The following is a 19,072-nucleotide window of genomic DNA, read 5'->3' as shown; positions in this document are numbered from 1 at the left end:
CGGTTGTGACGCTCCGTGTCCCCCCACGGGAGCCATGGGGTGCAAATGGGGGGCAGGCAGGGACCCAGGATGCCTACACCCGCCACCCAGTTTTTGGGAAGGAGCGGGCAAAGCAAACCCCAGCTCCTGGGCTAAAGCCGGGCTCTGCTAGGACCAGTCCCAGGGCCGGGCCAGAGCGGGGCCCGCAAGCAGCCCCACTCACCGCAGTCCTTCTCGTCCGTGTTGTCTCCGCAGTTGTCGATGCCGTCGCACTGTCGACCGATCCACAGACATACCCGGTCGTTCTTGCAGCGGAACGGTCTGTTGGGGGGACACTGGAATTTCACTGCACCAGCAAACAGAAACAAACGGTGACGGTGAAAGGAGACGCCGTAGCCAGGCTGTCGCGCTTGTCACGAGCCGCCGCTTGGCCTCCGCCCGCTCTCCGGGATGGCCTGTCCCACGAGGGCGAGCGGGCTCCGGAGACTAAAGCAAAGAGACTGAAGCAAAGACAACTGCCCGGTTGCCGGCCCGGCTGCGGGAGGGTCAGCCCTCTGCCCCCCAGCCCCTGCCCCACGGCCAGCCCAGCACCTGTGTGACCCCGCTTTCTGACCGGAGCCACCTCCTGTCCCCACCAGCTGCCCCCCCATCTAGAGGGGACGTGCGGAGCTGCCGGAGGTACCCACGGCCCCCCAGGTTGTCACGGTGTCACTCACAGCACTCCTCGGGGTTCTCGTCCGAGTTGTCCCCGCAGTCGTCCTCCCCGTCGCACTTCCAGGCCAGGGGCTTGCACAGCGTGTTGTTGCACTGGAACTCGTCCAGGGGACACGTGCGAACTGTGAGAGCGCGGGGCAGGAGGGGACACGTCAGCCTGGTGGCCAGGACACCGCGCGGGGGCCGCAGCTCCAATTTCAGCAAACCGGGGGCTCCGCAGGGCTCGGATGTGTCTGTGCACGCCCAGGGAACGGTGCTGACACATGCACGGGGAGGGCACCCACCCACAGCGGGGACACGGGACACACGAGGGCACAGGGGGGGACAAGCAGCCCCGCGGAGCCGCACGGCGCTGCCGTTACCCCCAGTGCCGCAGTTCTCCTCGTCGGTGCCGTCCATGCAGTCCGCGTCCGCATCGCAGCGCCAGCGCATGGGGATGCAGTGCCCGTTCTTGCACTGGAACTGGTCGAACTCGCAGCGCGGCGTGCAGTCCTTCTGCAGGGACAGCGGGCGAGGGACACGGTCAGCAGGGACACGACGGCACCCAGGACCCGCTCGGCCCCGGTGGCCGGGGATCACTGGGACGTTGTGCTGGTTGGACTGAAAATGGGTTAATATTCTTCCTGCATTACAAACCTTTCTCTTTCCCAGCCAGCACGCTCATGATCTGCACTCAGGTTGAGAACAAGCAGATCCCAGCCCAGCACAGGGTTCATGGTTTGAATCGCTCTGCTCTGAGAGCCAAGGACACTCTGAGCTCTGCCCACAGGGGTGAGGCAGCGAGGAAGGGGATGGACGGACAGAGCTGGACTGACACCCACACGGAGCAACCACAGTGTTCCAGCCCATTAGTGTCACACTAATTATTTAAGGAGAGTTGGGACCTTCTGGTTTTGGCTCTTCTGATCTCTCTGGTTCTTCTCTTTGGTCTTTTTGGCGCAGCCGGGGGAGTTTTTGGTTGGGATGTTTAGTTCGTCTTTTACCATTTTGCAGAGGCCTCTGAGCCTTTCTGCCTTTCTCCTCTTTTCTCTCTCTGGGATCGGCTTTGGGACCAGGTGCCGTTTCCTGGCACTGGCTGCTCAGCGTGTTCATGAGGAATTGCCTTGACTATCTTTCATTTCTATTTTATATTTATATTTACTAATAGTGTATCAGTATTTTGTTATTTTATTAAACTGTGTTGATCTCAATCCAAGTTTCTCCCTCCCTTTTGATTCTCTCCGCTATTCGGGGGTGAGTGAGCAGCTGCATGGTTGCTTTGCCCGCTGGGGTTCAACCACGACACAGACGGGGTGCGACGTGTCCCCCCCCTCCACCACGTGGCCAGCGCGAAGGTGCCGACCCGGAGCGCCGTACCTCGTCAGAGCCGTCCGCGCAGTCGTGGTCCCCGTCGCATTTCCACCTGCCGGCGATGCAGCGGCCGTTGGCGCACGAGAACTCGCTCTCCGAGCAGGGCCGGGGCGCTGGGGACAGAGAACACGGGGTGTCCCCCTCATTGCCGGGTCGGCAGCGCGGGGGGCGCAGGGTGACACAGACACGCGGCCGGTGGCGCTGGGGACAGGCTGGGGTGCAAGCAGAGCTGGGGGAGCTGCCGGCGAGCGGCGCGGTGACACCACCTCCCAGCGCCCTCCCCGTCCTGCGATTAAATGGGGTGTTTTGGGGATGCTGCTGGCAGCGTGTCCCCAGAGTCGTTCTCCACAGGTCCCTGCTGCCCCACGGCACCGTAGGGAAGAGACGGGCAGGGGGGTCCAGCCGGAGCACAAGGGTCAAGTGGGGACAGATGTTGGAGCCAAGTACGAGCCATGCACAGGCCCCTCCCCACTGTGGCTCCAGTGGAGGAAGATGCTGGTGCTCAATAAACCTGCCTGGGTTGTCCAGTCCCAGCCCCTCTGCCCTCACCTGCAATTTAACGTCTTCATTTATGTTAGCGAGACTGTACGTGGGAATTAAAAGATTTTGGCAGAAACCTACCTCTGAGCGCCCCATAACGACAGTGTGAAAATGGAGAAAAACGCAAGATGAAGTGAAATGGCACAAACTCAAAAACACGCCATGAAATCAACAGAAAAGGACAAAAAGTTGCACCCCAGAATGCTGCAGGGACACAGAGGGACCCAGGCGGGCGCTGTGTGTGCCGGGAGGGGGTCTGGCTCTGTCCCTGCAGTTGCGGCGGACCCGGTGACATCCCATGGGCAACTCGGTCCCTCTGCAGAGCCACAAGTGTCCCCACCGCCCTCCCGGTTCAGAATGGGGTGATGGACCAAAGCAAAGCGGCTCTACCGCCAGTAGGACGAGGCGCCCCAGCCCATCGGTGGGGACAGGCAGAGGGGCTGGGGGCACCTGAACCGCTCCCTTCCCCACCGCACGGTCGCTCCCCGCATAGCGGAGGCTGGATGGTACGTACTGCAGCTCTCCTCGTCGGAGTTGTCCCCGCAGTCGTTGTCGTAGTCGCACTGCCACCGGCCCGGCACGCAGCGGTTGTTCTTGCAGCGGAACTGGTAGGGCTCACAGGTGCGTTCGTCTGGGAGGGACAAGGGACAGGAGTCAGCGTTGTCCCCGTGCAAGGGGAGGGATGGTGCGCACGTGGTTTGGAAAAGGAGCAGCTAAACCCCCACGCTGGGGAGGGAGATGGGCGGACAGCGCCGGGGCAGCTCAGCCCCCGGGGAAGGGGGGACACAAGGTGCCCCCAGGCTCGTCTCCAGCCCCGCTCCCTGCTCACCGCACTCCTCCTTGGGCTCGTCGGAGCCGTCGCCGCAGTCGTCCTCCCCGTCGCACTTCCAGCGGGCCGGGATGCACCTGCCCGAGTCCTTGCAGCGGAACTCGTCCACGCCACAGGTCATTTGTGCTGGGGGGAGATCGGAGATGATGTGAATCACAGAATCCCAGAGTGTCAGGGGTGAAGGGAACTGGAAAGCTCATCCAGTGCAATCCCCCCATGGAGCAGGAACACCCAGATGAGGTTACACAGGAACCAGGCGGGTTGGAATGTCTGCACAGAAGGAGACTCCACAACCCCCTGGGCAGCCTGGGCCAGGCTCTGCCACCCTCACCACGAACAAGTTTCTGCTCAGATTTAAGCAGAACCTCCTGTGTTCCAGTTTGCACCCATTGCCCCTTGTCCTGTCCCTGGTTGTCACCAGAAGAGCCTGGCTCCATCCTCCTGACACTCCCCCTTTCCATATTGATCCCCAGGAATGAGTCCCCCCTCAGTCTCCTCTTGTCCAGCTCCAGAGCCCCAGCTCCCTCAGCCTTTCCTCACACGGGAGATGCTCCACTCCCTCCAGCATCTTTGTTGCCCTGCGCTGGGCTCTCTCCAGCAGTTCCCTGTCCTTGAACTGAGGGGCCCACAATATTCTAGACACAATATTCTAGATGTGGTCGAGATGGGGAGGGGAGGCACATTTCTTTCTCCACAGGGCTGTCTCTGTGCCAGAGCGCGACTCCAGACTGAGCAGGGACCGAGCAGGGACCTGCCACCCACCGGCAGACACACAGATGTGACCCAGCTGCAGGGGAGCCCCCAGTTTTGGTGCGGCCAGACCCCCCATCATCCCCCCGCCAGGATTCTTACTGCAGTTGGCGGGTTCATCGGAGCCATCCACGCAGTCGTTGTCCCGGTCGCACACCCAGACGCGGGGGATGCAGCGCTTGGTGATGGCGCATTGGAACTGGTTGGGGGCACAAGTCACCTCCGCTGCGGGGGGGGACACAGAGTCAGGAGGGACCGTGAGGCTGGCAGTCTGCTCGCCACCACCCCACAAAACAGCCCCCCAGGGCAGAGGGGCGCTCTGGGCATCACAACAAGGGTCTGGCCATCACAAGGGTCTGGGCACCACAACAAGGGTCTGGCCATCACAACAAGGGTCTGGGCATCACAAGGGTCTGGGCATCACAACAAGGGTCTGGGCACCACAACAAGGGTCTGGGCACCACAACAAGGGTCTGGGCATCACAACAAGGGTCTGGCCATCACAACAAGGGTCTGGCCATCACAACAAGGGTCTGGGCATCACAACAAGGGTCTGGGCACCACAACAAGGGTCTGGGCACCACAACAAGGGTCTGGCCATCACAAGGGTCTGGGCATCACAACAAGGGTCTGGGCATCACAACAAGGGTCTGGGCACCACAACAAGGGTCTGGGCACCACAACAAGGGTCTGGGCATCACAAGGGTCTGGGCACCACAACAAGGGTCTGGGCATCACAACAAGGGTCTGGGCAACACAACAAGGGTCTGGGCACCACAACAAGGGTCTGGGCATCACAACAAGGGTCTGGGCACCACAACAAGGGTCTGGGCACCACAACAAGGGTCTGGGCATCACAAGGGTCTGGGCACCACAACAAGGGTCTGGGCACCACAAGGGTCTGGGCATCACAACAAGGGTCTGGGCACCACAACAAGGGTCTGGCCATCACAACAAGGGTCTGGCCATCACAACAAGGGTCTGGCCATCACAAGGGTCTGGGCATCACAACAAGGGTCTGGGCATCACAACAAGGGTCTGGGCATCACAAGGGTCTGGGCATCACAACAAGGGTCTGGGCATCACAACAAGGGTCTGGGCATCACAAGGGTCTGGGCATCACAACAAGGGTCTGGGCATCACAACAAGGGTCTGGGCACCACAACAAGGGTCTGGGCAACACAACAAGGGTCTGGGCATCACAAGGGTCTGGGCATCACAACAAGGGTCTGGGCATCACAACAAGGGTCTGGCCACGCTTGGTGACACATGCACAAGAGAGTAGGGGAGCAGAGCGCTATGGTGGCCCCAATAGACTCGACCAGCTGCATGGAGACAGAGCAGATGCCACAAGATCCCTCCGCTGCGCAAATCCACAGCACATATAGAACCTGCTGCTCTGTGTGATTTAAAGGGTTTGTCTCCATTAGGAAATGGGATGGTCTGTGCGAGCAGCAGGGTGACGGTGGACAGCGGGTCTGTGTGGAGCAGAGGTGAGGAGAGAGCCCCATGCGCAGGGACCGGCCAGCGGAGAAGCCGATACCCAAACCACGGATCTGATGCAGCACTGAGCTCCTCAGCCCATCCCCAGCACGCTCCCCACTCACGGCAATCCTTCTCATCCTCGCCGTCGCCGCAGTTGTCCTGGCCGTTGCAGCGGAAGATGCCGGGGATGCAGCGGTTGGTGTTGGTGCATTTGAACTGGCTGGGCAGGCAGACGTGGATATCTGGGAAGATATTGGGTTAAAGCTGCAGCTCTGCTCCATGGGATGCTGCAGCCCTGCCGGGGTTTGAGGGGCGCCAGGGGAACCCACCACAGTTGGCTTCATCCGAGTTGTCCTGGCAGTCGTTGTCTCCATCGCAGATGAAGGCTGGGTTGGTGCAGATCCCCGTGGAGCACTGGAACTGGCCCGGCCTGCATTTGAATTCAGCTGTGGGGCGACAAAGGATGAAATGTTTGCTCTGGGCAACGTTTTAATTGCAAACCTCAACCTCCCGCTTTCCCCTCCGGGGTCTTCAGCCCCCAGCCCTGGGGGTCGGCGCCCCCGGCCGTGCCCGGTGCCGCCCGGCACTCACGGCAGTCCTCCGGCTCGTCCGAACGGTCCCCGCAGTCGTCCTCGGTGTCGCATTTCCACCAGAAAGGGATGCACTTGTCGTTCTTGCAGACAAACTGTGACGGAGAAATGGGGTTCTGAGGGTGTCTTGGAATGGGGAGGGAGGACCCGGATGGCTCTGTCCCCAGGGAACTCTGCCAAGGGCACTGATCCCCGTGCTGTCCCTGCCCAGGCAGCCCCAGGACACTTTGTGTCCTGACCTGGAGCAGCCTCAGCCCTAAACCCACCAGGGTGTGGGGGACAGAGGGGACACTCAGAGGGTCATTCCAGAGCCAGAGAGTCCCTGCTCCCCTGGGCACCCCCAGATAACTGCGGGTTGTACATGCTGGGAAGTGCCACAGGAGGGAGGTGTTGCCCACGCACCAGCACCCAAACACAGCAGAGGGGCTGGGACACGGTGACACCACGGCAGTGACACCGCGGCAGGAGGGACACGGACGGCAGGAGGGACACGTCCACGCAGCCCGTTACCTGGCTGGCCGTGCAGTTGGAGACGCAGGTTTTGCCGTCGCTGCCCAAGTAGAAGTTGGTGGGACAGGCGCACTTGTGCCCCCCGCCCGGCGAAAGGAGGCAGAGGTTGCTGCAGCCGCCGTTGTTGGTCTTGCAGGGATGGTCGGGAACTGGGGGGAACAGGGAGACAACCACGAGTTGGACCAAAGGAGGTGGCCCTCAGGGTGGCACGTGAACCCCGCACAGTGAGACCCATCTCAGCGCACATCCCCTCCCGCACCCGCGCCCGAGCTGGCGTCCCTTTGCCGTGGTGCCGGGGACTCACCGTCAGGCTGGCGGAAGGGGTGGTAGATGTGGATGTCCATGGGACGGTGCAGCGTGCTGATCAGCAGCGTCTTGTTGGCTCCCGTCGTCTTGTGGGCCCGGTTGATGGACTTGGTCTCCCAGTCGGTCCAGTAAATGTAATCCTCAAAGAGGGTGAGTGCGAAGATGTGCGGGATGTCCTGGCTCAGCACTGCGAGGGGGAGCGGGCGGCTCAGGGCGGGCTGTCCCACGCCAGCACCTCCCTCCAGGGACAGCTCGGGGACCCCCGGAGCTCTCACCCGTGTGCCGGTTGGAGCCGTCCAGGCTGGCAAACTCAATATAATCCTCCCGCGCATCAGCCCAGTAGATGCGGCTGTTGATGTAGTCAAGGGTGAGGCCGTTGGGCCAAGTGATCTTGGTGTCAACGATGACGCTGCGGTTGGTGCCGTCCATGCCGATCTTCCCGATCAGGGAGTGGTCCCCCCAGTCTGTCCAGTACAGGTAACTGGGGATCAAACAGGAAAGCAGGGGGACGCTGAGCCTGGCCCAAGGCACAGCAGCGGCCACACTCTGCTGAACCGAGGCGCTGGGCAGCGGTCTCGGCGGCAAGCGGGGAAGGTCCCATCCCACCTCCCGGCCGCTGCGACTCCGGCAGGGCGGCGGAGGGGCCGCGGTCCCCTCCCTGCGCAGAGGGGCAGCTCCGGGTCCCCCAGGCTCTCACCCGTTCTGCACGTCCACCACCAGCGCCCGCGGCTCGCGCAGCCCCGAGTTCACCAGCACGGTGCGGTAGGCACCGTTGAGCTTCGACACCTCGATGGTGTCCCGGCCCTTGTCGCACCAGTACAGGTTGCCTCCCACCCAGTCCACAGCCAGCCCATCGGGGTTGCTGAGGCCAGTGCGGTGCAAAACCTGCGGGGAGAAAACGAGAGGTGCTGGGGCTGGACAGCGAGAATCGGACAAGGATGGCGCTGCAAAATATCCCATAGCAGTGTGGGAGAAAGGGAGCTGGGGGTCCTGGGGACAGCAGGGTGACCATGAGCCAGCACTGGGCCCTTGTGGCCAGGAAGCCAATGGGACCTGGGGTGGGTTAGAAGGGGGTGGTCAGTAGGTCAGAGAGGTTCTCCTGCCCCTCTACTCTGCCCTGGGGAGACCACACCTGGAATCTTGTGTCCAGTTGTGGCCCCTCAGTTCCAGCAGGACAGGGAACTGCTGGAGAGAGTCCAGCGCAGCCACCAAGATGCTGGAGGGAGTGGAGCATCTCCCGTGTGAGGAAAGGCTGAGGGAGCTGGGGCTCTGGAGCTGGACAAGAGGACACTGAGGGGGGACTCATTCCTGGGGATCAATATGGAAAGGGGGAGTGTCAGGAGGATGGAGCCAGGCTCTTCTGGGTGACAACCAGTGACAGGACAAGGGGCAATGGGTGCAAACTGGAACACAGGAGGTTCCACTTAAATTTGAGCAGAAACTTGTTGGTGGTGAGGGTGGCAGAGCCTGGCCCAGGCTGCCCAGGGGGTTGTGGAGTCTCCTTCTGTGCAGACATTCCAACCCGCCTGGTTCCTGTGGAACCTCATCTGGGTGTTCCTGCTCCATGGGGGGGTTGCACTGGATGAGCTTTCCAGGTCCCTTCAACCCCTGACACTCTGGGATTCTGTGAACCTGGGCTGATGCCCTGAGCCCACTGATGACCCACAGCGAGGGCTTGTCCCCTCCTCCCGGTGGCCCTGGTGCCAGTTTGGCCGCTCCAGGAGCCTCTTGGTGAGGAGGTGGGTGAGGAGCAGCTGCCCGGACCGGGGGTACCCAAGGGATCACCTCAGACCCCCACCTGAACGTTGCTCCCGTTGATGTGCATGCGGCGGATCATGCTGCCCTGCGTGGTGACGTCTGTCCAGTAGATCATCTGCTCCCGATAGTCGAAATCCAGAGCCACCGCGTTGTTCAGCCCCTGGGAGGAAGGAGAAGCGTTGGAACGGCCTGAGCTGTCGGCACAGGCTCACGGGGGCTTTACAAAGCCCCTTTCCAGCCCCAAATCCCAAGCATGGGGTGCTGGTGCATCCTCCTGTTCCCCCCACCTGCTTGAGCAGCGTGTAGTTGGAGCCGTCCAGGTTGAGCTTCCTCAGGTAGTAGCGGTTGGCGAAGATGAGGAAGGGCTCTTCATCTGCACAGGGAAACCACCAGACGTGTCAGGAAACGCCACCGGGACATGGGCAGATCCCCTGGGGACCGGTTGCCCTCCCTACCCCGCTGCAGCCCAGCCTAAGCTTAAGCTAAGCTTAAGCCAAAGCCAGAAGAGCGCCCCCACCTCTCACCTGTGACAGCCTTACAGCTGGTGGGGTTGTCGGGTTTGAGTTTGTAGCCCTCTGTGCACAGGCACTTGTAGCTGCCCAGGGTGTTGATGCACTTCTGGCTGCAGGGGTAGGTGGTGGAGCACTCGTCGATGTCGATGCACGTCTTCCCGTCGTCCTTCAGCCGGAACCCGGGACGGCATCTGCACTGCAGGAGGCAACCGGAGCCATTAGACACCCCGAGCCCGCACGCTGGGACGCTGCGCTGGTTGGACTGAGAACGGGTTAATTGTCTCCATGCGGTTACAAACCTTTCTCTTTCCCAGCCAGCACGCTCATGATTTGCACTCAGGTTGAGAACAAGCAGATCCCAGCCCAGCACAGGGTTCATGGTTTGAATCGCTCTGCTCTGAGAGCCAAGGACACTCTGAGCTCTGCCCACAGGGGTGAGGCAGCGAGGAAGGGGATGGACGGACAGAGCTGGACTGACACCCACACGGAGCAACCACAGTGTTCCAGCCCATTAGCATCCTGCTCATTATTTAAGGAGAGTTGGGACCTTCTGGTTTTGGCTCTTCTGATCTCTTGGGTCCTTCTCTTTGCACTTTTTGGCGCAGCCGGGGGAGTTTTTGGTTGGGACGTTTAGTTCGTCCTTTTACCATTTTGCAGAGGCCTCTGAGCCTTTCTGCCTTTCTCCTCTTTTCTCTCTCTGGGATCGGCTTTGGGACCAGGTGCCGTTTCCTGGCACTGGCTGCTCAGCGTGTTCATGAGGAATTGCCTTGACTATCTTTTATTTCTATTTCTATCTATATTTACTAGTAGCGTATAAGTATTTTGTTATTTTATTAAACTGTGTTTATCTCAATCCAAGTTTCTCCCTTTTGATTCTCTCCCCTAAAGTGCAGGTTGGGGGGTGGCGAGCGAGCGACTATCGCGGTTATATCGCCAGCTGTGGTTAAACCGTGCCAAGGCAGGAGGGAGCGGGAGAGCACCCCTGAGCACCCTCCCCTACCTTGTACCCGATCTTGAGGTCCTCACACTCCTGGGAGCAGCCGCTCAGCTTCTTGTTGAGACACTCGTTGATGAAGCAGTTGAGCTCGTCGGAGCCGTCGGCGCAGTCGTTGTTGTTGTCGCAGAGCAGCGCCTCGGGGATGCATTTCCCGTTCTTGCAGAGGAAGAAGGAGTCGTTGCACTTGTTCTCTGTGGGGAGTGTGCGCGGTGAGCGCGGCGCGGGGCGGCCGGCGGCCCCTCCCCGGCGCGGCCCCTCCCCGGCGCGGCCCCCGCGCTACCTGGGCTGCTGCAGCGCGGGTTCTTGGGCGCCTCGTCCGAGTGGTCGTGGCAGTCGAACTCGCCGTCGCACTCCCACTGCCGGTTGCTGAGGCAGCGGCCGTTGGCGCAGCGGAACTCGTGGGGGCCGCAGGTGGGGTACTCTGCGGGGGGGCAGGGCTCAGGGGACACCCCGGGGGACACAAACCCCTCCCAGGGTCCCATCTCAAAGCCTGAGGCTCATGGGACACCCCAGGGGACACAAACCCCTCCCAGGGTCCCATCTCGAAGCCTGAGGCTCATGGGACACCCCAGGGGACACAAACCCCTCCCAGGGTCCCATCTCGAAGCCTGAGGCTCATGGGACACCATGGAGGCCACAAACCCCTTCCATGGTCCCACCTCAAAGCCCAAGGCTCAGGGGACACCGCGGAGGACACAAACCCCTCCCAGGGTCCCATCTCGAAGCCTGAGGCTCAGGGGACACCCCAGAGGACACAAACCCCTTCTGTGGTCCCATCTTGAAGCCTGAGGCTCAGGGGACACAAACCCCTCCCAGGGTCCCATCTTGAAGCCTGAGGCTCAGGGGACACGACAGGGGACACAAACCCCTTCCAGGGTCCCATCTCAAAGCCCGGGAGACCCAACATGGCTGTGAGGGCCAGGGCTACAGGAGATACGGCCCCTGCTGTCCCCCGGGTCCCGGGACACCCACCACACTCCGGGGACTCGTCTGAGCCGTCGCCACAATCATCATCGTGGTCGCAGACAAAGTGCTTGGGGATGCACTGGCGGTTTCCACACATGAACTCCCGCTCGTCACACGTGTTGTTGTACACTGCAACGAGGCATCACCGTCAGACCCCCCCAACCCTTTCTCTCGCCCCCCCAAGGCAGCTCTGCCTGCACCCCGCTCTGCCCCCCGCACAGCCGGCCCTGCGGGACTCACGGCAGCCGGCAGCGAGGGTCTCGTCGGCTCCGTCCGCACAGTCCTTGTCCCCATCGCAGAGCCAGCGCTCCGGCACGCACACGTAGGTTCCCGGGCACTGGAAGGATCCCATGCTGCAAGTGGTCAGCCCTGGGGAGGGAGAAGCAGCCGGTCAATCCCCACCCAGAGAACCAGCACCGGGGGAGCCCCAGGAAAGCAGCGGGGACCACGGCACAGCAAAGCGAAGGGGGAGGAATGGACGGGCAGGACTCACGGCAGCGGCTGTCCTCATCAGAGCCGTCCCCGCAGTCGTCGGCCCCGTCGCACACCCACAGCTTGGAGATGCAGCGGTGGTTGTTGCACTCGAACTGCACCGGGTAGCAGAACTTGTCTGGGAGAGGAGGAGAGGAGGGCTCAGAGCTCGGGTGACGCTGGGGAAGGACGCGGCAGCAGAGCCCAGACGCCGCGCTGACGGGCGCAGCGGCCGTAGGGCTGGCGTGGGGATGGTCCCCAGTTCCTGAGCACCGTCTGGGGTTTGTTCGGGGAGCTCGGGACACCCCAGGGGACACAAACCCCTCCCAGGGTCCCATCTCGAAGCCTGAGGCTCAGGGGACACCCCAGGGGACACAAACCCCTTCCCTGGTCCCATCTCGAAGCCTGAGGCTCAGGGGACACCCCAGGGGACACAAACCCCTCCCAGGGTCCCATCTCGAAGCCTGAGGCTCAGGGGACACCCCAGGGGACACAAACCCCTTCCCTGGTCCCATCTCGAAGCCTGAGGCTCAGGGGACACCCCAGGGGACACAAACCCCTTCCCTGGTCCCATCTCGAAGCCTGAGGCTCAGGGGACACCCCAGGGGACACAAACCCCTCCCAGGGTCCCATCTCGAAGCCTGAGGCTCAGGGGACACCCCAGGGGACACAAACCCCTTCCCTGGTCCCATCTCGAAGCCTGAGGCTCAGGGGACACCCCAGGGGACACAAACCCCTCCCAGGGTGGGGGTTTGTGTCCCCTGAGCCTCAGGGGACCTGGCCACCCTCCATACGACCACAGACATTCACACTCATGAGCAAACCAACGCAGCAGGATACTTGTGTTGGTCGCAGTTACAAGCCCCAGCTGGTGCAATAAGACCCCAGGGGGGGAAGAATCTGGAGTCTGGTGCTTGGCAAAGGGATGTCAGAGAGAAGACGGGGTCCTGCCACCCCTCCAGCGCGCCCGCCGCCCCCTGCAGCCCCGTGCTCTCCCCACCCTGCCGCTCACTGCAGTGCGTCTCGTCTTCTCCGTTCTCGCAGTCGTCCTCTTTGTCGCAGGTCCAGGTCATGGGGATGCACCTCCCGCTCGGGCAGGCGAAGTAGTTGGCTGGACACTTGGGTTTCCTCCCGCCTGCTTTGCGGGGGAAACGTCAGCGAGGGTGGCGGCACAGATACATCCTGCATCCCCCCACCCTGAGGATTCCTCCCCAAAATCCCTCGGTGACCCCGCACCCACCAGCGCCCTCCGTGCAGGAGCCGCGCGGGCGAAGGACGATGGTCCTGGTGCGCAAACAGAGCACCCAGCACCCAAATGGAGCCCAGCGGGTTGGCGCGATGCCCCCGCTGAGCCCCCTTCCCTCTCCCCGCCTCACCCGGGCAGTTGCGCTCGTCCGAGTAATCTCCGCAGTCGTTCGCCCCGTCGCACACCCAGCTGGGAGCGTAGCACAGCGACGTGTGCTCGCACTTCTGGAACGTGGTGCCTTTCACCCCCAGCTTGAAATAGCTGCTGCAGTCGGTGGCAGCTGCGAGGAAGCACAGAGTGAGCCCCGGGCGACGCTGCTGCTCACAAACCCGCTGCTGCTGCCCTTTCCCTCCCCACATGCGCCCCGAGCTGCTGGGACCGTCTTAAACCCCTCTGGGGGGCTGTGGGTGCTGAGCGTGGTGCGGGGGCTGCGGTGATGGGCTGGGATGGCAACCAGAGCCGTTCTCCCCAATGCAGCACAAGTCCCGGACACCCAAACAAGGTGCACGGACCCAGGTCCCATCCCATAGGAGCATCTCCAGAGCTCCGGCCGGGCAGAGCCGAGGGGGCTGCGGGAACACGGGCCGGCAGCCGGGGCACTCACTGCAGTTCATTTCGTCCGAAGCATCCTCGCAATCGATGAACTGGTTACAGCGGCTGGAATTCCCGATGCAGCTCCCGTCGCGGCAGCGGAACTCGGTGGCGGCGCAGCTCGTTTCTGCAAGGGGGAAGGAAGCCCCCGCTGCGGATGAGCCGGGGGACGTGGAGCACACAGCCACCCCACAGGCCCCACTCGAGGTGTGGATGCGCATGAACACCCCCCCACAGCTACAGATGCCCCCCCGGAGCTCGTCTCATCCTGCCACCGGCAGGGCCGGACGGGCTCAGGGAGCTCCCGACCTTCCCCATCAGTTCTGAACCAGGCAAACGGGCTCCTGCAGCGATGCTGCTTTTGGGGATGCTTGGGTGCCCTTTTCCCAGGAGCGGAGGAGCCAGGAGGAGCAGCGACACCATCGCCTCGTATTCCTCTGCCTGCCAAACCCCCGTCCTCGTGGTCTCTGGGCGCTGCGCGGCAGCTCCCAGGGAACAAGTTTATAAGTGCTCGGCGGCAGCAGCAGCACAAGGAGGATTTAGCCCTTGACTCTAAGCCCCAGCTCCGCTCCGAGCCTGTCAAGCTGAAGGTAACTCATTCCCGGAATGCCTGTCCCCGTCCCCGGCAGCTGCCGGCTCAAGGGCTGGCCGGGAGCCAGCGCCCTGCTTACTGTTGCACGGCACTTCGTCCGAGTTGTCCCCGCAGTCGTCCACGCCGTTGCACCAGTAGCGGCTGGCGATGCAGCGCCCGTTCATGCAGTGCAGGTAACCCTTCTTGCACTTGCGGCTGCCTGCCAGGAGGAGGAGGAGGAGGAGGAGCTGAGCACGAGGGGAGGACCAGCACCCCCGGGGGTCTGAGCTCCTCGGGGACCCTTCGAAAGGAATGAAACTACACAGGCAAGCAGAGGAAACAGGTGCTGGCAAAACTGCGGCGCTAAGCGTGGCCTTTGCCCAGTTGGTGTTAGCGGGGGTGCTGCAGCCCCCACCGGTTTGGCTCAAAGCGTCACTCTCCAGCCCCCCAAAACTGGGAGGGATCTGGAGCCCTTAAAGCCTGACCTAGCGGGACCCATCTTTGCGGGGCAAGAGGGACTGTGAGCGCTTGAGGGACATGAGAAGACACCCCGGAGCGTCCCTTTGCCGAGCGGATCCGGCAGCTCGAGCAGCGTGCCGGGGGTGGCGGAGCCGGCAGCTCGAGCAGCCTGCCGGGGGGTGCGTGTGTCTGAGCAAAGCAGCAAGAGGAGGAACCTTACTGCAGTAGGACTGCTTCTCATCCGACTTGTCCTTGCAGTGCACCACGCCGTCGCAGGTCCGGCTGAAGTCAATGCAGTCGCCGTTGCCGCACTCGAACTCGTCGTGCACGTTGCAGGTGGAATTCAGGGCTGGGGAGGGCGCGGGGAGCGTCAGCTCTGCCAGAATGAGCGTGGCCTCTGCTCTCCCCCCCGGCCCGTCCCCACCGGCTCCCACTTCCACCTTTGCAGGTGAAATCCTCCTGCAGGACTCGCTCGCCGCGGCAGGAGCAGTTGACGTGTCCCTTGGGCGTGAGCAGGCACAGGTCCTGGCAGCCGCCGTTGTTCACCCTGCACGGGGACAGCTCGCCTAGGGGGGACACAGCAGTCACGCCAGGGACGGGCTCAGCGGTCCCGTCCCTCTGGGCAAAGGAGAAGCAGCAGCTCCTCCCCGAGTTCTCCCGATGGGGCTGGGGGGGACGCGTGGCGTTGGGGACACCCCGTTTCCCCACATCTTGCGAGTACGATGCCCTGGGAAGAGCACAAATGGAGGTTTTTAAACTCAGATTGGACATGGCACTTAGTGATCTATGATCACTAATAAATGGACTATGATCTAATAAATGGACTAGAGCTGGACCAAGGGTTGGACTCGATGATCTCTGAGGTCTTTTCCAACCCCGTCAATTCTGTGATTCTGTGAAATTCTCCCTCTCTTCAGCCTGCACAGGGTTTGGAGATGGATGAGGGTCCCGAGGGGCAACGCCAGCCCAGGAGGGATGGTGGGACGGGTTCCCCTTCCCCTGGTTGCAGACACGGTGGAGGAGCAGGGGTCTGGCAGGGGGGTCTGCAAGCATGGGGAGCAGGGGCCCACAAGGGTGACACTGCAGGGACAGGGGACCCGGGCGGGGGTCCTTACAACTATCGGTGTCGTTGGCCACAGCGATGATGCCCATGGGTTGCTGCGGGATGTCCACACGCAGGAGCTTCATGTCGGTGCCCACGTACTTGTTGGCCCGTTGCACGGCCCTGCGCACCCAGTCTGTCCAGAAGATGTAGTCCCCGTAGACAGCCAGGCCAAAGGGGTGCACGGGCTCCGATTTCAGGATCACCTGCCGGACACGGGCAAACCATGAGCACGAGGGACCCCAGGTGTGGGGCTCAGCCCATCGCCGCGTGTCCTCGGACACCGCGCCAGCCCCACGCTCGCCCCTCTCACCCCATTCTCCCCGCCCAGGGCCAGGTCTGGACTCACGTGGCGGTGCGAGCCGTCGTATTCGCAGCGTTCGATCTTGTCCAGCGTGGCATCAGAGAAATAGATCTTCTCGGCCTTGTGGTCAATGGCCAGCCCGTTGGGCGTCCGTATGTCCTGGTCGATGATGATGAGGACGTTGGCACCGGAGAGGGTGGCGCGCATGATGCTGGGGTGCTGCTCGTTCCAGTTGGTCCAGAACATCAGGCTGGGAGGGGAGAGACATACGATGCCCTTTGCAAGCCCAGCTCTGCCCACCCCTCTGCTGCCGTGGGGCTTGCGGGGACTTTGGGAGGGACAGGACATGTCCCTGTGTAAAAAGGGCTGGGAGGGGAATGGATGAGACCACTAGAGCCGATGGGCCACTCACTTCTGGCACTCGTCCAGCACGAAGGCGCGGGGGTGATCGTCCCCCGACATGGTGATCACCGTCTCCCTCTCGAAGGCGCCCAGGCGGCTCTGGTCCACGGTGTGGCGGGTGATGGTGGAGGTGGTGTAGCTGGTCCAGTAGAGCGTGTCCCAGCCGCGGTGGTACGCCAGCCCCTCCACCGAGCCCACGTCTGCGGGGAACAGGCGCCGGTCACGTCCAGCCCGCGCTGCCGGCTGCTCCGCACGCTGACCGCGGCGCTGGGACGCGGCTTCCTTGGCAGCCCCAAGTCATTTCTTTTAATTACCACCTAATGAAACCCCTCGGAGGCTTTGGCTGCTCGCTAACACCGCGCAGCGCCCGGGGGCGCCTGAGCTGATGCTGAGACCCCAGGAGCCTCCTGGGCAGGTTTCTGCTACCGAGTGGTAATGAGACCTCCTTGTAGGAAGGCTGAGGGATGTTCACCTACGATTAAATGAGGACTTGAACTTGGCTTTCAAGTTCATGCTTTGATCATCTCCCAGGTGCTGGCCGGGACTTGCCCGGGTCCCTGCAGGAAGGAGAAGGGAAAGGGAAAGGGAGAAAGGGAGAAAGGGAGAGAGGGAAAGGGAGAGAGGGAAAGGGAGAAAGGGAAAGGAAGAGAGGGAAAGGGAGAAAGGGAAAGGGAGAGAGGGAAAGGGAGAAAGGGAAAGGGAGAGAGGGAAAGGGAGAGAGGGAAAGGGAGAGAGGGAAAGGGAGAGAGGGAGAGGGAGAGAGGGAGAGAGGGAGAGAGGGAGAAAGGGGGAAAGGGGGAAAGGGGGAAAGGGGGAAAGGGGGAAAGGGGGAAAGGAAAAGGGAAAGGGAAAGGGAAAGGGAAAGGTCCTCTCTGCCAAGGCCCAGAGCCACAAAGAGACAAGGCAGACTCGTAGCCAACCAAGGAGACCTTCCCTTCAGCTCCCCAGCCAGGAACTTGAACTATAAACCCATCCTTCCTCCCTCGTTAATGATCAGCAAAAGGTTTAATGAACCAGCTACGACAGATGGGCCCTGCTCTCCCGATCTCTGATAACAGCCATCCCAAGTGCCAAATGTAAATCCACTCATTAGCGAGCACATCCATAACCCTTGCTGGAGGTGCTCCCTGGTGACACGGAGCGGCGGCCGCGGCCCTTTCAGCCGCCGGAGGAGCCAATAAACCCAATGGAGCGCACGCCACGGGCTGGGGGCTCTGTCCCAGGCTCTGCGGCTCTGCCGCGGGTCGAACGCAAACACGGAGCGGAGCGCGGGTTTGCTGCAGCGCCTCAATTCTAGAGCAATGCAATGCGCCGGAGCCTGGTGAGGCGCTCGCCTCGCCAAACGAGCTCTGCGGGCTCCTCCTGGCGCATCCTCTACCACAGGTGCTGCTACAAAGCTCCTAGCTGAAGCCTGAACAGCAACCACTCAAAACAGCTCCCGAAAACACCAAAGAACCAAGAAAAGGACAAAAAAAGCAATTTGGTGAAGAGGCGGAGAGTTCAAGAAGAGACAGTGGGGATGGACAGAAAAGAGGGGCCCAAGAGAACCCCGTGACGCTCACTCTCCACGATGGTCTTGCGCCCCGTGCCGTCGTCGTTGATCTGCTGGATGTTGCCGAAGTGGATGTCGCTGTAGAAGATGCGGTTGCTGCCCTTGGAGCCGTAGCGGTAGTCAAAGGCCAAGGCGATGACGTTCTTCATGTGCTCGGCGTCCTCGAAGGGCTTGATGGGCGCGTTGAGGTTGTTCTCGTCCGACAGGTGGATGCTCTTGAGGATGGTGCGCTCCGAGTAGAGCAGGTAGCCGTCGTAGTCGCGGCAGCCCACGCCGTCCTCGGCCAGCATGCCGTGGGCGCAGGCGCACGTGCGCCGCCCGCCGCCGCGGAACAGGCACAGCTGCTGGCAGCCCCCGTTGTTCTGCGCGCAGATGTTGGTGCCTGCGGAGGGAAGCGGGGGGTGTTGGAGGGACGGGGCTCTGCCGATGCTCCCGCTCTCCCCGCCTCGAGGGTGAAGAAACAGGATGATGTCCATGCAATGATGTGGCACTTTGGCGAGGTTTGATTGGACTGAAAACGGGTTGATTTCCTTCCTGCACTACAAACCTTTCTCTTTCCCAGCCCGCACGCTCATGATTTGCACTCAGGTTGAGAACAAGCAGATCCCAGCCCAGCACAGGGTTCATGGTTTGAATCGCTCTGCTCTGAGAGCCAAGGACACTCTGAGCTCTGCCCACAGGGGTGAGGCAGCGAGGAAGGGGATGGACGGACAGAGCTGGACTGACAGCCACACGGAGCAATCACAGTGTTCCAGCCCATTGGTGTCACACTAATTATTTAAGGAGAGTTGGGACTCTCTGGTTGTCTCCTCTGCTCTTTCTCTGGGGCGCAGCCGGGGGAGTTTTTGGTTGGGACGTTTAGTTTGTCCTTTTACCATCTTGCAGAGGCCTCTGAGCCTTTCTGCCTTTCTCCTCTTTTCTCTCTCTGGGATCGGCTTTGGGACCAGGTGCCGTTTCCTGGCACTGGCTGCTCAGCGTGTTCATGAGGAATTGCCTTGACTATCTTTTATTTCTATTTTCTATCTATATTTACTAGTAGTGTGTGAGTATTTTATTATTTTATTAAACTGTGTTTATCTCACTCCAAG

General features: G+C 61.7%; 1 protein-coding gene across 4 annotated transcripts in view; it reads right to left on the bottom strand.

Moving 5' to 3' along the window:
* LRP1 (LDL receptor related protein 1) overlaps positions 1-19,072 on the bottom strand; it is a 77,981-nt gene that overhangs the window by 7,679 nt on the left and 51,230 nt on the right. For 2 of the 4 annotated variants that reach the window (XM_082073533.1, XM_082073535.1), the window contains 32 exons: positions 17,995-18,366; positions 16,443-16,632; positions 16,076-16,280; positions 15,740-15,932; positions 15,065-15,190; positions 14,845-14,973; positions 14,266-14,385; positions 13,608-13,721; positions 13,134-13,283; positions 12,758-12,892; positions 11,780-11,896; positions 11,527-11,655; positions 11,293-11,415; positions 10,601-10,741; positions 10,324-10,511; positions 9,336-9,519; positions 9,099-9,184; positions 8,852-8,971; positions 7,751-7,938; positions 7,329-7,534; positions 7,052-7,240; positions 6,748-6,896; positions 6,239-6,332; positions 5,977-6,093; positions 5,770-5,889; positions 4,265-4,387; positions 3,413-3,538; positions 3,098-3,214; positions 2,050-2,156; positions 1,056-1,188; positions 696-815; positions 203-325 (listed from right to left, as the gene is read on the bottom strand). In XM_082073533.1, coding sequence (XP_081929659.1) covers positions 203-325; positions 696-815; positions 1,056-1,188; positions 2,050-2,156; positions 3,098-3,214; positions 3,413-3,538; positions 4,265-4,387; positions 5,770-5,889; positions 5,977-6,093; positions 6,239-6,332; positions 6,748-6,896; positions 7,052-7,240; positions 7,329-7,534; positions 7,751-7,938; positions 8,852-8,971; positions 9,099-9,184; positions 9,336-9,519; positions 10,324-10,511; positions 10,601-10,741; positions 11,293-11,415; positions 11,527-11,655; positions 11,780-11,896; positions 12,758-12,892; positions 13,134-13,283; positions 13,608-13,721; positions 14,266-14,385; positions 14,845-14,973; positions 15,065-15,190; positions 15,740-15,932; positions 16,076-16,280; positions 16,443-16,632; positions 17,995-18,366 — 4,734 coding nt within the window. The remainder of the gene's footprint in view (positions 1-202; positions 326-695; positions 816-1,055; positions 1,189-2,049; positions 2,157-3,097; positions 3,215-3,412; positions 3,539-4,264; positions 4,388-5,769; positions 5,890-5,976; positions 6,094-6,238; positions 6,333-6,747; positions 6,897-7,051; positions 7,241-7,328; positions 7,535-7,750; positions 7,939-8,851; positions 8,972-9,098; positions 9,185-9,335; positions 9,520-10,323; positions 10,512-10,600; positions 10,742-11,292; positions 11,416-11,526; positions 11,656-11,779; positions 11,897-12,757; positions 12,893-13,133; positions 13,284-13,607; positions 13,722-14,265; positions 14,386-14,844; positions 14,974-15,064; positions 15,191-15,739; positions 15,933-16,075; positions 16,281-16,442; positions 16,633-17,994; positions 18,367-19,072) is intronic. The other 2 variants (XM_082073534.1, XM_082073536.1) reach the window with 2 other exon arrangements.

The sequence above is a fragment of the Streptopelia decaocto genome (assembly GCF_964273445.1).
Source record: "Streptopelia decaocto genome assembly, chromosome: 27".
NCBI lineage: Eukaryota > Metazoa > Chordata > Aves > Columbiformes > Columbidae > Streptopelia > Streptopelia decaocto.
This window is presented reverse-complemented; position numbering and strand designations above follow the sequence as displayed.